The 12907-nt window shown below is 38.8% G+C and overlaps 1 protein-coding gene across 5 annotated transcripts in view; it reads right to left on the minus strand.

The window, feature by feature from the left end:
• Nucleotides 1–12907, minus strand: part of RALGAPB (Ral GTPase activating protein non-catalytic subunit beta) — an 85890-nt gene that overhangs the window by 66989 nt on the left and 5994 nt on the right. For all 5 annotated transcript variants that reach the window (XM_045832637.1, XM_045832636.1, XM_045832635.1 and 2 more), the window contains exons 2-3: nucleotides 6362–6577; nucleotides 3934–4136 (exon numbers count right to left, since the gene is read on the minus strand). In XM_045832637.1, the coding sequence (XP_045688593.1) occupies nucleotides 3934–4136; nucleotides 6362–6547 (389 nt within the window). In that variant the 5' untranslated portion in view covers nucleotides 6548–6577. The remainder of the gene's footprint in view (nucleotides 1–3933; nucleotides 4137–6361; nucleotides 6578–12907) is intronic.

The raw sequence follows: 12907 nt of genomic DNA on the forward strand, positions 1-12907 counted from the left end.
AGTCCTATGGGAATTCCCCTGTAGTCAACTCACTGCTTTTCTCCTGCTACTTTTAAGATCATCTCTTTATCTTTAACCTTTAGCATTTTAACCATGTGTCTTGGAGTGGGCCTTTTTCAGTCCATCTTGTTTGAGACTCTTGGTGCTTCCTGAACTTGCATGTCTATTTCCCTCAATAAATTAGGGAATTTTTCTTTCATCATTTTTTCAAATAGATTTCTAATTTCTAATTGCTCTTTCCCTTCTCCTTATGGCACCCCTATGATGTGAACATTGGAACGCTTGAAGTTGTCCCAGAGGCTGCTTACTCTACCCTCGTTTTTTTGGATTCTTTTTTCTTCTTGTTCCATTGGTTGTTTATTGCTTTCTTATGTTCCAAATCATTGATTTGATACTCGGCTTCATCCACTCTGCTGTTGGTTTCTCTATAAATTGTTCTTTAATTAGTATATCCTTTGTTTCTGACTAGATCTTTTTTATGCTGTTGGGGTCCTCACTATGTTCCTTGAGCATCCTTATAACCAGTTTTTGCACTCTGCATCTGAGATTGCTTTTCTCTATTTTGTCTAGTTCTTTTTTGGGAGTTTGAATCTATGCTTTCACTGGGGCCATGTTTCCTTGTCTCCTCTTTTTGGCACCCACCCTCCCAGTGTTTTTTCTATGTATTAGACAGAGCTGCTATGACTCCCTGTCTTGGTAGCATGGCCTAATGTAGTAGGTGTCTTATAGGGTCCAGTGGCACAGCCTCCCCTGTCAGCTAGCTGGGTACTCGAGGTATGCCTTTCATATGGGCTGAGTATGCCCTCCTCTTGCAGTTGAGCCCTGATTGCTGTTGGAAGATCAATGGGAGGGGTTTACCCAAGCTAGTCAGCTGTAAGGACTGGCTGTGACCACTAACCACCAACCTCCTCCCTCCACGGAGGATCGGCTGTATGGGGACAGGATGTTGATGCTCCAACATGGTATTCAGCTGTCCACTGGGTAAGCAGGCTCTGGGTTTCCCACGTGGTGCAGGCCAAGGTCAGCTATCACCTATGTTTTGCCTGGGGCCACCCTGCCTGAGCTATAAAGCAATCTGAAATGGCTGCTATTTGTGCTGAGCTTGGAGATTCCCAGGCAAAGCCAAGCTGTGAACCTAAACTGGCTGCTGCTAGTGCCAGGCCTGGGATCACTTAGCAAGAGGTATGGGGGCTGGAGGCTCACTGAGGCTGGCTGTTGCTTGTTTGAGAGGATTTTGGAAGTTGCAAGAGCCAAGACCAGCCATTCATATGAAAAAGCAGTTTGGGGGGCCCATAAGTTGGGTAGGGCAAGTCTCTGGGGATCTCCAGGGTGCGGCAAACAGTGTTAGCCAGGTTGATGGAGGTTGGTGGTTAGCTCAGATATGGCACCAGCTTGCTAGCTCTGTGGCTCTGTGAGGGAGGGTTCAGAAAAGGGACAATGGCCTCTGCCCACCTTTCTGTCTGGGAGAAAGCTGTGCCCTAGTTCTTGCCTTGATGCCAGACACTTCAGCGTCTCTTCAAATGCCACTGGTGCCTTTCAAGCTGCTACCCCAGTCCTGGAGCTCAGAGGAATGAGTCTGAGAAAAATCCATGTGTGGGTTCTTTAAAAGGAATTTCTTGGGATTCTAAAGATTTCTTCCACCAACTCAATCCTCGCTGGTTTTTGCAGCCAGAGCTGTGAGGATTTATCTTCCTGGTACTGGAATCCTGGGCTGGGGAGCCTTGTGAGGGGCTGGGATTCCTCACTCCCCAGATATCCATGCTGAATTTTTATCCACCACATGTGGATATGAGAAGAGCCCATCCCGCATCTCCACTCCTCCTAACAGTCTGGATGGATGTGGTTTATTTAATTCTGTAGTTGTCAGACTTCCATTCAACTCGATTTCTGACAGTTTTGAGTGATGGATGTTCTATAATTTAGTTGTAATTATGACGTGGTTGTATAAGGAGGCAAGCCGTGTTTACCTATGCTGCCATCTCCTCACTCTCACTGAATGCTTGGATATACACCAGGAGAACTCTTAAGACTCAGTTCAATACCCTCGCAGAAGTATGCACATACACACTTTTGAGAAAACAAGCTAATTACAAATAGTAAAATGAACCATTTGTATGGTAGTCATGATTCTCAAAAGGTAAAAATAAAAGTCTAATGAACTCAAATGACATTGATTTTTTTCACCAGTACAGACTAAGCACTGAGAGGTGGTATGGGTACAGAGAGTATACCAGACGCAATGACAACACAAATAATGAGACTGATCATGCACACACAAAAGGTCAGCAAATTGGTCTCCTAAATGGGATGATAAGAAAGCATTAAAACTATTATACCATTTGAGAAGAACTTGCTTAGCCACAAACACTACGCAAATTATTGCCAACCATTTCCTGTTATTATTTCCATTTGAAATCAATAAATACAAGCAAATAGCACTTAATTCACACCTAAGGTAATACCAGTATTGTACCAAACACCGTGGAAGTGTAAAATATGCACAACCCAGTTCCTGCCCTCAAGTTGGTTAGGTAGGAAAATGAGACATGCACATTTTAAAAGATACGCAATGAAGGGGGGATAAATGGTGATGGAAAGAAACATGACTTGTAGTGATGAACACAATATATAACATACAGGCAATGTATTATAGAATTATACTCCTTAAACCTGTATAATTTTATTAACCAATGTAAACCTAATAAATTCAATTTTAAAAAAACAATAAGCAATAAAACAGTGAGGAGATATGAGTGACACAGGAAGTACCACAGAGGTTCACCAAAGGTTTGGTCACTATGGGCCTCGATGGTTAGGTAAGGCTTCTTTTTACAAGGCAAGATTTAAGATAAACCAACAAAAGTACAATGAATACAGCTAGGTGAAGGAGGGGAGGAGAAGGAAGATGAAAGAGTAAGTAATGATGGGGAAGATCTTTAAGGAATCTTAGGGAATGTTTAATTTATGAGCCTGACCACAGAGCAGGGCTCATGCACATTTAGTAGCAGCTAATCTGGCTAACGGCCAGATTACAGCAGGCATTTCACACAAAGTAAGGAGTTCATATTTGATCCTAGGCACCAGAATTCTTAATGGAGATTTTTCCTTTTTAATTCAGATTTTCCAAAGTAGCCATCCTTCTAAATTTAAAAAGCTAAAATTTACAGAGGTGGTTTTTGGATGATTACCTCACCATCTGACAGACCAAAAGCTCTAACTAGAACTTTTCCAAAAGGAGACAAGCCCCCTTGCCTCTTTCAAAGACAGAAAAAAATAGCTGAAAACAGATTTTTCTTAAAGAAAATCTCCACAAAAGGGTAGGGAATTAACGCTTTCTTGTTCATTCATTCATATATTCCCCAAATTCTTTACCAATGACATAATTTTTTTTAAACCAGAATAAAAAATTTAAGAACAAGTAAGGTCCTTATCCTACTTACCCTATTTAAGGTCTTCACCTCAGAGATGGGGGGGAAATCAGTAACAAACTGTCAAGATAACCTTTTGGCCTACCTACTACAAATATGCCCATAATAACGTCAAGCGTTCTTACTTCAGTGTCTTCATTCTCTCATAAGAAAGATTTGTTTTAAGGTAGAAGGCTTAGCTGCTTTTAGCTTAAGTGGAAACAAAAATTATAACAGGCTAAAGTGTCTTTTTGAGTGGAAGGGAATGGGGACACGGTATTTTAATATCTAGTAGCTATCAGATTTACAAGAAAAACCAAAAGCCTTTAAAATAGGCATATATTTAAACATTATATAAGCCCATCTCTCCTAACATTCATATGAATAAACTCTTTAATAGAACAAGTAATAAAAGCTAACTATTCAAAGTACTAACAATGAAATCAGTTCCTATAATGTAAAAAAGTAACATTTATGAATGTTTTACTATGACCTTGGTAACAGTCCAGAGACGGATGTAGCTTACCTTGGTACAAAAAGATTTTGCAGGTGTTTTAGTATACTTTGAACATATAGATTAGGCTCTTTAATAACTGGCAATGGAATAGAATCTTTTGGGAACACTAAAGCCATAATCCAGTCTGTATATACATCAACACAATATTTTACAGTTTCTCCATCCAATGGAAGGGTCAGTCCATAGCAAATTACTTCCATGGTCCATTTTACCTAAACAAAAGAAAATATACAGATAGAATTATCACATATCCCTATCTATATCTCAGTAGATTGACTTAAGATGTTGACGTCTTTTACTGCCAAAAAAATCTCTCAATTGACAATATATTTATCTCAACATCTGATACCTAGAATATCAGATTTATTCTAGAGAAATGCACTTTTCACATGAGATATGCTCAGACATTTCCTAAGCAAAAGATTTAAGAAGAAAATAAATTACCTATTTCTAAATATTAAGCCTATATTGGCCTTTATCCCCCACTCCTTTTTAAGGTTTTATTTATTTATTTTTAGAGAAAGAGAGGAGAATGGAGAAGAAAGAGAGGGAGAGAAACATCCGTGTGTGGTGGCCTCTCACACACCCCCTACTGGGGACCTGGCCTGCAACCCTGACTGGGAACTGAACCAGCAACCCTTTGGTTCACAGGCCAGCACTCAGTTCACTGAGCCACACCAGCCAGGGCTTACCCTTTAGACATTATTGTTTGCTCTGTGAAATATAAAGTAAGTACAGGACATCTTGATTTTCCATATAGACTGGAAACAAAGAAACAGGAAATTTTAGATACTTTCCACTACTTAATTACATAAGGGTACATGTGTCATTTAGGAGGAAATCATGTACACAAATTCAATCACATTTCATTTCCAGATTATGCAACACTAACAACAGGAAGCAAAATGAACAGATACTCAATTCTTATCTTGTGACTGACACAGAACATAATATTTAAAGTTGAAAGTAAGAACAAGCACAACTGAGAAGGGACTGAAGCAGGATAAGATTTTAACAAGGTAGTTAGCCACACTAAATGAGTTCCAGCCTCCTGACCCACCTGAATCACATCCTAGAAACTGAAAGAACTTGCTTAAGAGGCTGCTGAACCACTGCCTGTAGTCATAAAGAATGAATAAGGTGTGATGGGAAAGAGAAAACAGCCCAATTTGCAAAAGAAGATGAAAACTATATTCCAAATACTGTAGCATGAAAGGCTTAAGTGAATTCCAGATAAAACTGGAACAAATTACTAAGTAGATGATCAGTGAGCACTTACAAAAGGGAAGCGTGATCACTGGGAACCAGTCTGCTCAAAAAGAACAAGTCATGCCAGACAAGCTTCATTCCTTTATTAACAAGGTTACTATGAAGGCAGCTAACAATTGTATAATCTTCAAAGTTTACAAAGCTCTTTCATAAATATCACCTAACCATCAAAACAACCCTGTGTCAGAGGGTAAACTATCCTCACTTTATAGATAAGAAGAAGCTTAGCAAGATTAAGCAATTTGGCCCAAGTCACTGGTTTGGAAATGCTGAAGCTGAAAACTTGAACCCTGGTCTTCTAACTAGAAATGAGAAGCTATTCTCATTATGCCATTAACGGCCTTCTCTGGCAAAGGGAAATCTAGGCTTTAGTAAGAAATTCGGTGAGATGCAGGATGTCCTGCAGGCAAGACGGAGACCTGAGACCTATGATCCAAAAGAAGGTAGAATGGCTGGATTTATAATTGGTTGAAACACTAGACAACAGAGTAACACTGGATTAACATATCAAGGTCATTATGGAAGGTTAGAAATTCAGGATTCAGTAAGTCTTCCACAGCATAAAACTAAAGTTGAACCAAGATAAATATGCAAATTAAAATTTTTAAGCTCCAAACCTACAAAGGCAAAAAGAAAACCACAAAGGCTAAGGGTAGGAAATATATAATAGCAATATAACAATATAATGTAATGTAATACATGTGACATTAACAGTAGGACAAAGCAGCAAGGGATTCCAAATATGCCAAGAGGAGAGTGCATCGCAGCAAGCGATGCTCCTCGGGGTAAGTCTCTGCTAGTGTACTCTGAAGAGAACAAAAATGCTCCTCAGGTAAAAATGAAGACTTTCCAAACACATCTCTAAATGGAAATCTGAAGACTGAGTCTTGAGTTTAGGAGAAAGGCCCTGACACACAAGTCTCTGTCCTGGGCACACAGCTCATGTAAAAAATTGAGTCTGGCTAGCAGGAAATCCCAGCAGCACAACGACACAACCTACTCCTTATAACTTCTAAGAATTCTTGAGCCTCCAACCCGCAACCCAAATAAGATCAAAATCAAGAGGTCACATTGCATTAGGCAAAAATCCACTAAAAAGATGTTAAATAAATTCTTCATTAATAAACATGTATTTTCACACAGTAGAATGAAATGCAGAAACACTTACTTCTTTGTCAGTTTTTAACAAACTCTCACTACCAGCCACTGAAGGAGTAACTAAGGCCTGCCCAAGAGGATGGACCACCGCATTTGCCACCTCTCGCCCAACGCTCTCTGGATAGCTGTGCAGAACACTGGTGTGACCCTGATCATTCTGAATCACCAAATGCAGGGACCTCCACTCAGAGTACATCGTGCCGCTAAAGGACTATCCAAATGGCACCTGAAAAGACAAAACAGAATTACGTGTCAAATTATACTGCTGCAAATTAATAAAAGGAAGTAAAATACAGATTTACCCTACATAGCAAGATAAAGAAGCTGCAAACATACTGAGTCAAGACTGAGAAAAAAACACATTTAAATGTTTTGAGAAATGTCCTAAAATAGCCTTATGGTGAGACTGGGTAGGAAGGCAAACCCTGAGAAGCAACTAGCTGTCTAAGAACCTCCCCCAAAAGAGTCCTCAGAAGCCCCAAGTGGACCTGGGACAGATGGCCATTGCACAAGGGGAGAAAATGATCAGATCTGGCACACTTATAGCATGAGGGAACCCTCCTCACTCTTATGTTTCAGGATAGAAACAGATGAAAGAATGGAGTACCTTAAGTAGGAAAGGGAGACAAAGGAAAGAGTTTACCTGAAGGCCCAGACTCTTCAGTCAACAGTTTCTAAGTACCTACTACACACATGCTGGACACATACCCCTACAATTTCCCACCAATGTCCTCAATCAGACATACTATTCTTTGAGAATATTTCATTCCCTGCAGCAGTGGCACACAAACTTCAGTAATGGAACACCTGAAGTCATAGTGCCCTTCAGAAAGCATATGAAGAGCTGCCACTTACTATTTACTACATACTACTCATGTAATCATCAAAACAACTCTATGAATATTAAATAATGTTATCTCTACTTGACAGATGAAAAAAGTGAGGCATAGAGAGGTTTGCTTCTACCTGAGGCTTCAGATACATAATGTGGTAGAGCTGGGTTTTGAACCCACATTTGCTGGATTCCAGGGACCATATTCTTAACCATGGCATGTACAGTCTCTCCCTATCCTATACATTCTCCGTAGCATGTACGGCTTCTCCCTAGGCTATATATTCTCCACGAAATGATGTCTAAGTCTATCATACAAATGAGAAATTTTAGCCACAGAAAGCATATCTGCATGAATGCAATGTAAATATTACAATCATAAATGCTTTATCCATGAAGAGTCAAGGATGGTTAGCCCTTTCCAAATCATTTCTCTTAACTTCTACTTCCTACTTGCTGTGAAATGTTTGCCCAGCCAGCAATGTTTAAACAAAATACATGGGTACACATAATCTTTAAAAAGTTCTATCCATTAAGTTAATTTTTCTTCAAACTGGAAGAAACTAGAATTGTTTAATTTTAACTTAGAAAACTTCATTCCAGCTCAACAAGTATCAGTGTTTTTCAAGATGATATGGTATTTGTGAATCACTGGCCTACAGAATGGAGATCAAACTCCCTAGCGCGAAAGTCAAAGTCATTCACAAATTGGTCCCAAACTACCTTTCTTTCTCCTTTCTGGACAAGAGGAAGCCACCACTTTCCCTTTCCCCTCCTGTGTCCCATCCCATGATTTTATTCCATCTTCTCAACTTCTTTTGGAATCTGGTGAACTGGGTCGAGGTACCATTCAGTGACACTATGAGGTCTGATGTCCTCCTCCTCTAACACTAAGAAGCCCTGAAATGGGAAGACAGGAGGGTTGGACCAGCAATGAACAAGGTACCCACAATTTGAGAAAGGACAGATGCCTTAGTTTCCTCAGAATTTATAAGGAATTTCCCCCAGAATATTCTGGTGCCTTCCACCCCCGCCCCCACTAAAATAAGCACTCTCAAAAATGGAAGGGGAAAAAGTGGACCTCTGATATGATAGGGAGCCATCCTATCAGACGACAACTTATTTCCATACCACATACTTTTTCCTCGTCATTTAAAAAAAATGATTATATTATAGACATACACATATATAGTATATATACAGTCTAAAATATATATACACACTATATAGGTAGTTTTTCAACTTTTTCATTTTTTTGTCTGGTTTCATTCACTACCTAAATAATCCACCTCTCTGGATAAATAATCTCAATAACCCAATGTTTCCTGTTGTACTTTGCTCCACCCTAATGCAATATTATTAAAATAATTATTAAAATATTTATGACTATAATATATAGTCATAACTAGGGACTGTATACTTTTCTATACATTTTTATGCATTCAACAGTACTTATGAATATCCTTCCAATTCATAAGATTCTCCCTAATGGCTGTGTAACATTCCATGACATGGACATAACATAATTTATTCAACCAGTCTCCTAATAAGGTACATTTACTTTATTCCCCAACTCCCATTGTTTGTTGTTGTTGTTGTTACCAGGCAATATTGATGCAATAAACATGCTTGTTCATATATTTTAAACAGCAGCCTTTTAATTTCTATGGAACAAATTCCCAAGGGTGAAACTCTTGGATCAAAGAATATATGTACTGTTAATGTTAGTAAGTCTTGCCAGATTGCATCTCAAAAAAGCCGTAACAACTCCATTTACATTACAACTGAATGGAACCTCTTTCCTCTTCTCACCACCAACCTCCTGTCAGGAATCAGACACATTGATTTGCCAATTTGACAGGTATGAAGTAAAATTTCATCATTTTAGCCAAATATTTACCTTTATTTTGCAACTTCTAGTTTTGAGTGAGACTTACTGTATTTTTTGGACCATAAGACGCACCTAGGTTTTAGAGGAAAGAATTTTGAAGCAAAAAATGTGGTAAAATATTTAATAACATAACATAATATTTCACCAATGTAAATGTAAATAGAACTCGACAGCAGCATTAACAACCATTATTCCCCCAAAATTTGGGGGGGGGGAAACGTGCATCTTATATTCCGAAAAGTACAGGTGGTTTCTACCTCCCATCCACTTCATCAGCATTTTTCAGTGTGAGTCATGAAATAAATGAAATGGTTAATGCTTTAACTTTTAATTATATGAATATACAATAAAGGCATCATAAATAGTAAAAGTAAGTAAATGTTCTGTGAAACTTGCTTCATTTTTTCATATATGCATCTGTTCTGGGTCACGATGTAAAATACACTTCACTTACTATATGGGTCAAGGTCCAAGAGTTTGAAAATATAACCTTAAAGTATATATGAAGTCTACTAGATTTCCACGAAAGGTAATTGTTAAGTTCTTCACATTTAAGTTTTATATTCATCTGGAATTTACTTCTATAAGAGGTGTATAAAAGGTCCAATTTCATTTTCTTCTAGATAGTTGTGCCAGCATCATCTATTAAAACTACATCCCTTCTCAATAAACTGAAATACCAGTTGGGTCACATTAAATCCTCATTTATATGGGAATCTGTTTGTGAATCTGTTCTGCCCAACCATTTGAATATTCCTATGTTAATGCCAATATTTAAATTCAGTGGCTTGATGAAATTTCTTAGTATCTGTAAAGGAAGCCCCCTTCACTTTCACTGTTCTTTTTTAAAACTTTATTGGCTATTCTCAGTCATTTATTCCTCCATATAAAATTTAAGATTATTTTACCCAATCTAAAAAAATCCTTACTAGAATTCTAATTGAAATTGCTTAGTCTCCCTTCCCAGAATCATCTTCTACTACCACTTCCCTCCCACCCCACTCCCCTACACGCCCCCCACATACTGACAAGCCACAGCCACAATTACTAGTCATTCCTCAAACCTAACGAGCATTTTCATACTCCATATCACTGCTCACAGTACTCCCACTGAGTTAACTGCCATTCCCCACATTGTCCACCCTGATCCACCTTATGATGTACTTTTTCTTTTTAATCCTCACCCAAGGACATTTTTTTCATTGCTTTTTAGAGAGAGAAAGTGAGAAAGAAACATCAATGTGAGAGAGAAGCATCGACTGGGGGCCTCCCTTACACACCCAGACCAGAGATCGAACCCATAACCCAGATATGCATCCTGACAGAAATTCAAACCCGCAACCTTTTTCAGGACAATGCTCCAACCAACTGAGCCACACCAGCCAGGGCAGTACTCATTCTTTATGACACAGCTCAAGTGTCCTCTCTTTGGTAAAACTTTTCTTGACTCCTCATACCATCCCCCCTCCCCAGCTCTGAGTGTCTGTAAGAGGCTGTCAACACCAAGCTTCATATTAGCTTATTCGTTAGATGTGTCAAGATAATCTTCACCACAAGTGTGTCAACCTTTCTCGAGTGGAAACCTCACTTCCTGAATCTTTTAGTCGTCCCTGGAACACAGTAGATACTGAATAAACGTTTCAAAATGTCAAGGTTTACCCACAGAAAAAAGGAATATGTTAGAAGGTGTTCCCTTTATCCCACTGAAGGATGTCCAAAATTTTGTACGCCATATACAAATAAAAATCGAAAAATGTCCATTTGCTCTAAGCTAGTTTTTAGTAAAAAAATTGAGTTAACCGTTTCCAAATATTTAAGGAATATTTAGCATCCATTCCAGATAACAGGTTATTGGAAGAAAAAAATATTTTAAGGAAGAAAAAAAAAAAAACTAGTTTCTCAAATTCCATGTAGGAGGCTCTGGTATAAAATGCATATTCCAGCCCTGACTGGTGTGGCTCAGTGGATTGAGCGCCAGCCTGCAAACCAAAGGGTCCTCAGTTTGATTCCCAGTCAGGGTACATGCCTGGGTTGTGGGCCAGGTCCCCAGTAAGGAGTGTATGAGAGGCAACCACACATTGATGTTTCTCTCCCTCTCTTTCTCCCTCCTTCCCCTCTCTCTAAAAATAAATAAATAAAATCTTTTTAAAAATGCATATTCCAAGACCCCCTGCTCTAGAAACCTCAATTCTGTAGATCGGGTTGGGGACTGAGAATCTACCTTTTAAGAAACAGCTCTCACCCTTCCCAATTCTGAAGTAAAGACAGAAGTATCAAAAATACAAGGAAAAATGCCCTGGCTGGTGTAGCTCAGTGGATTGAGCGCCAAGAGGTTCCCTGGTTCAATTCCCAGTCAGGGCACATGCCTAAATGGTGGGCCAGCTCACTAGTAGGGGGTGTGGTGAGAAGCAACCACACATTGATATTTCTCTCCTTTCTCTCTCCTTCCCCTCTTTCTAGAACTAAATAAATTAAATTTAAATTTTTTAAAAAATACAAGGAAAAAAACAAAACAAGCTTAACAGCTTTTAAATTCTTCTTAAAAGCTTTTGAGAGTTTTTAAATATAAGAAAATTTAATTCTTTAAGTATATTAATGTTTAAATGATAAATGTAAGAAAATGAAATAAATGCTTTCAAGAAACTTACAGCCCTAGCCGGTGTGGCTCGGTTGGAGCATCAGCCTGTAAACCAAAAGGTCACAGGTTCAATTACCAGTCAGGGCACATGCCTAAGTTGTGGGTTTGGTCCCTGGTCAGGGCGGATCTGAGAGGGAACCAATCAATCTTTCTCACATTGATGCTTCCCTCTCTCTCTCTCTCTCTCCTCTCTCCCCTCCCTCTCTCCCTCCCTCTCTCCCTCTCTCTCTCTCTCTCTCTCTCTCCCCCTCCCTCCACCCACCCCTGACCAAAGCAATGAAAAAAAAAATCAGATGAAGATATAACAAATGGGATAACCATACTCAGAGCATAAAAACTATATATACTATAATGCAGCCATTAACCAGACACGAGAAGCATGAAAATATGTAGGAGGACTGGTTAAGAGCTAGGGTTCTAGAACTAGACTTCTTAGATTCAAATCCCAGCTTCTCCACCTGCAAGCTGGGAAACCTTGCAAACATTCTAACTCTGTGTCTGAGCATCTTATCTGTAAAATGGGAATAATAGTAGGGTAATAGTCTACTTCCGTGTTGTTGTGGTGGGTGATTAGAAAATCAATGTATGTAATAAGATGTTTGGAACATGTTCTACTCTGTAGTAAGCAATCAATAAATGACTATTCTGTGGAGGGATAAAAACATATATCATAATTAAAACTACATATACACATGACTAACAATTAGAAGGATCACAGAGAAATGCAAGTAGTTCTGAGTGGCAGAACTGGTACTGTTTGATGTAGTAAGTTTTTATTTATAGATCATTGTGCCATGGAATTGATGAGTACACATATCAGCATCCTGACTACACGTATAAACACCCAGACACTGGCAGTAACCACTAAGTTGATTCAATAAATAGTTACTAACCATCTACTATATACAATGTAGTTGTTAAGACCAAGAAGGAGACAGATTAATAGGACTTGGTTCCCGTTTCAAATGAGTTTATAGTTTAATTAATGAGATAAGACACACATAAATAACTGTAATATAAGATAGAAAGCTGAAGTACTAAATGCCATTTAAAAAAAGTTCTAGGGAAGATATTATGGAACTCAGAGCACAAAAGATTACTTTTGGCTGACAGAAGGGCTGAGGTGGAAAACAAGATAAGATCAGGGAAGACTACAGCTTATGGGGCACATGAACTGGGTACTGAAAGAATACAA

The sequence above is a fragment of the Phyllostomus hastatus genome, unplaced genomic scaffold (assembly GCF_019186645.2).
Source record: "Phyllostomus hastatus isolate PE091 unplaced genomic scaffold, TTU_PhHast_1.1 phas_contig_17, whole genome shotgun sequence".
Classification (NCBI taxonomy): Eukaryota; Metazoa; Chordata; class Mammalia; order Chiroptera; family Phyllostomidae; genus Phyllostomus; species Phyllostomus hastatus.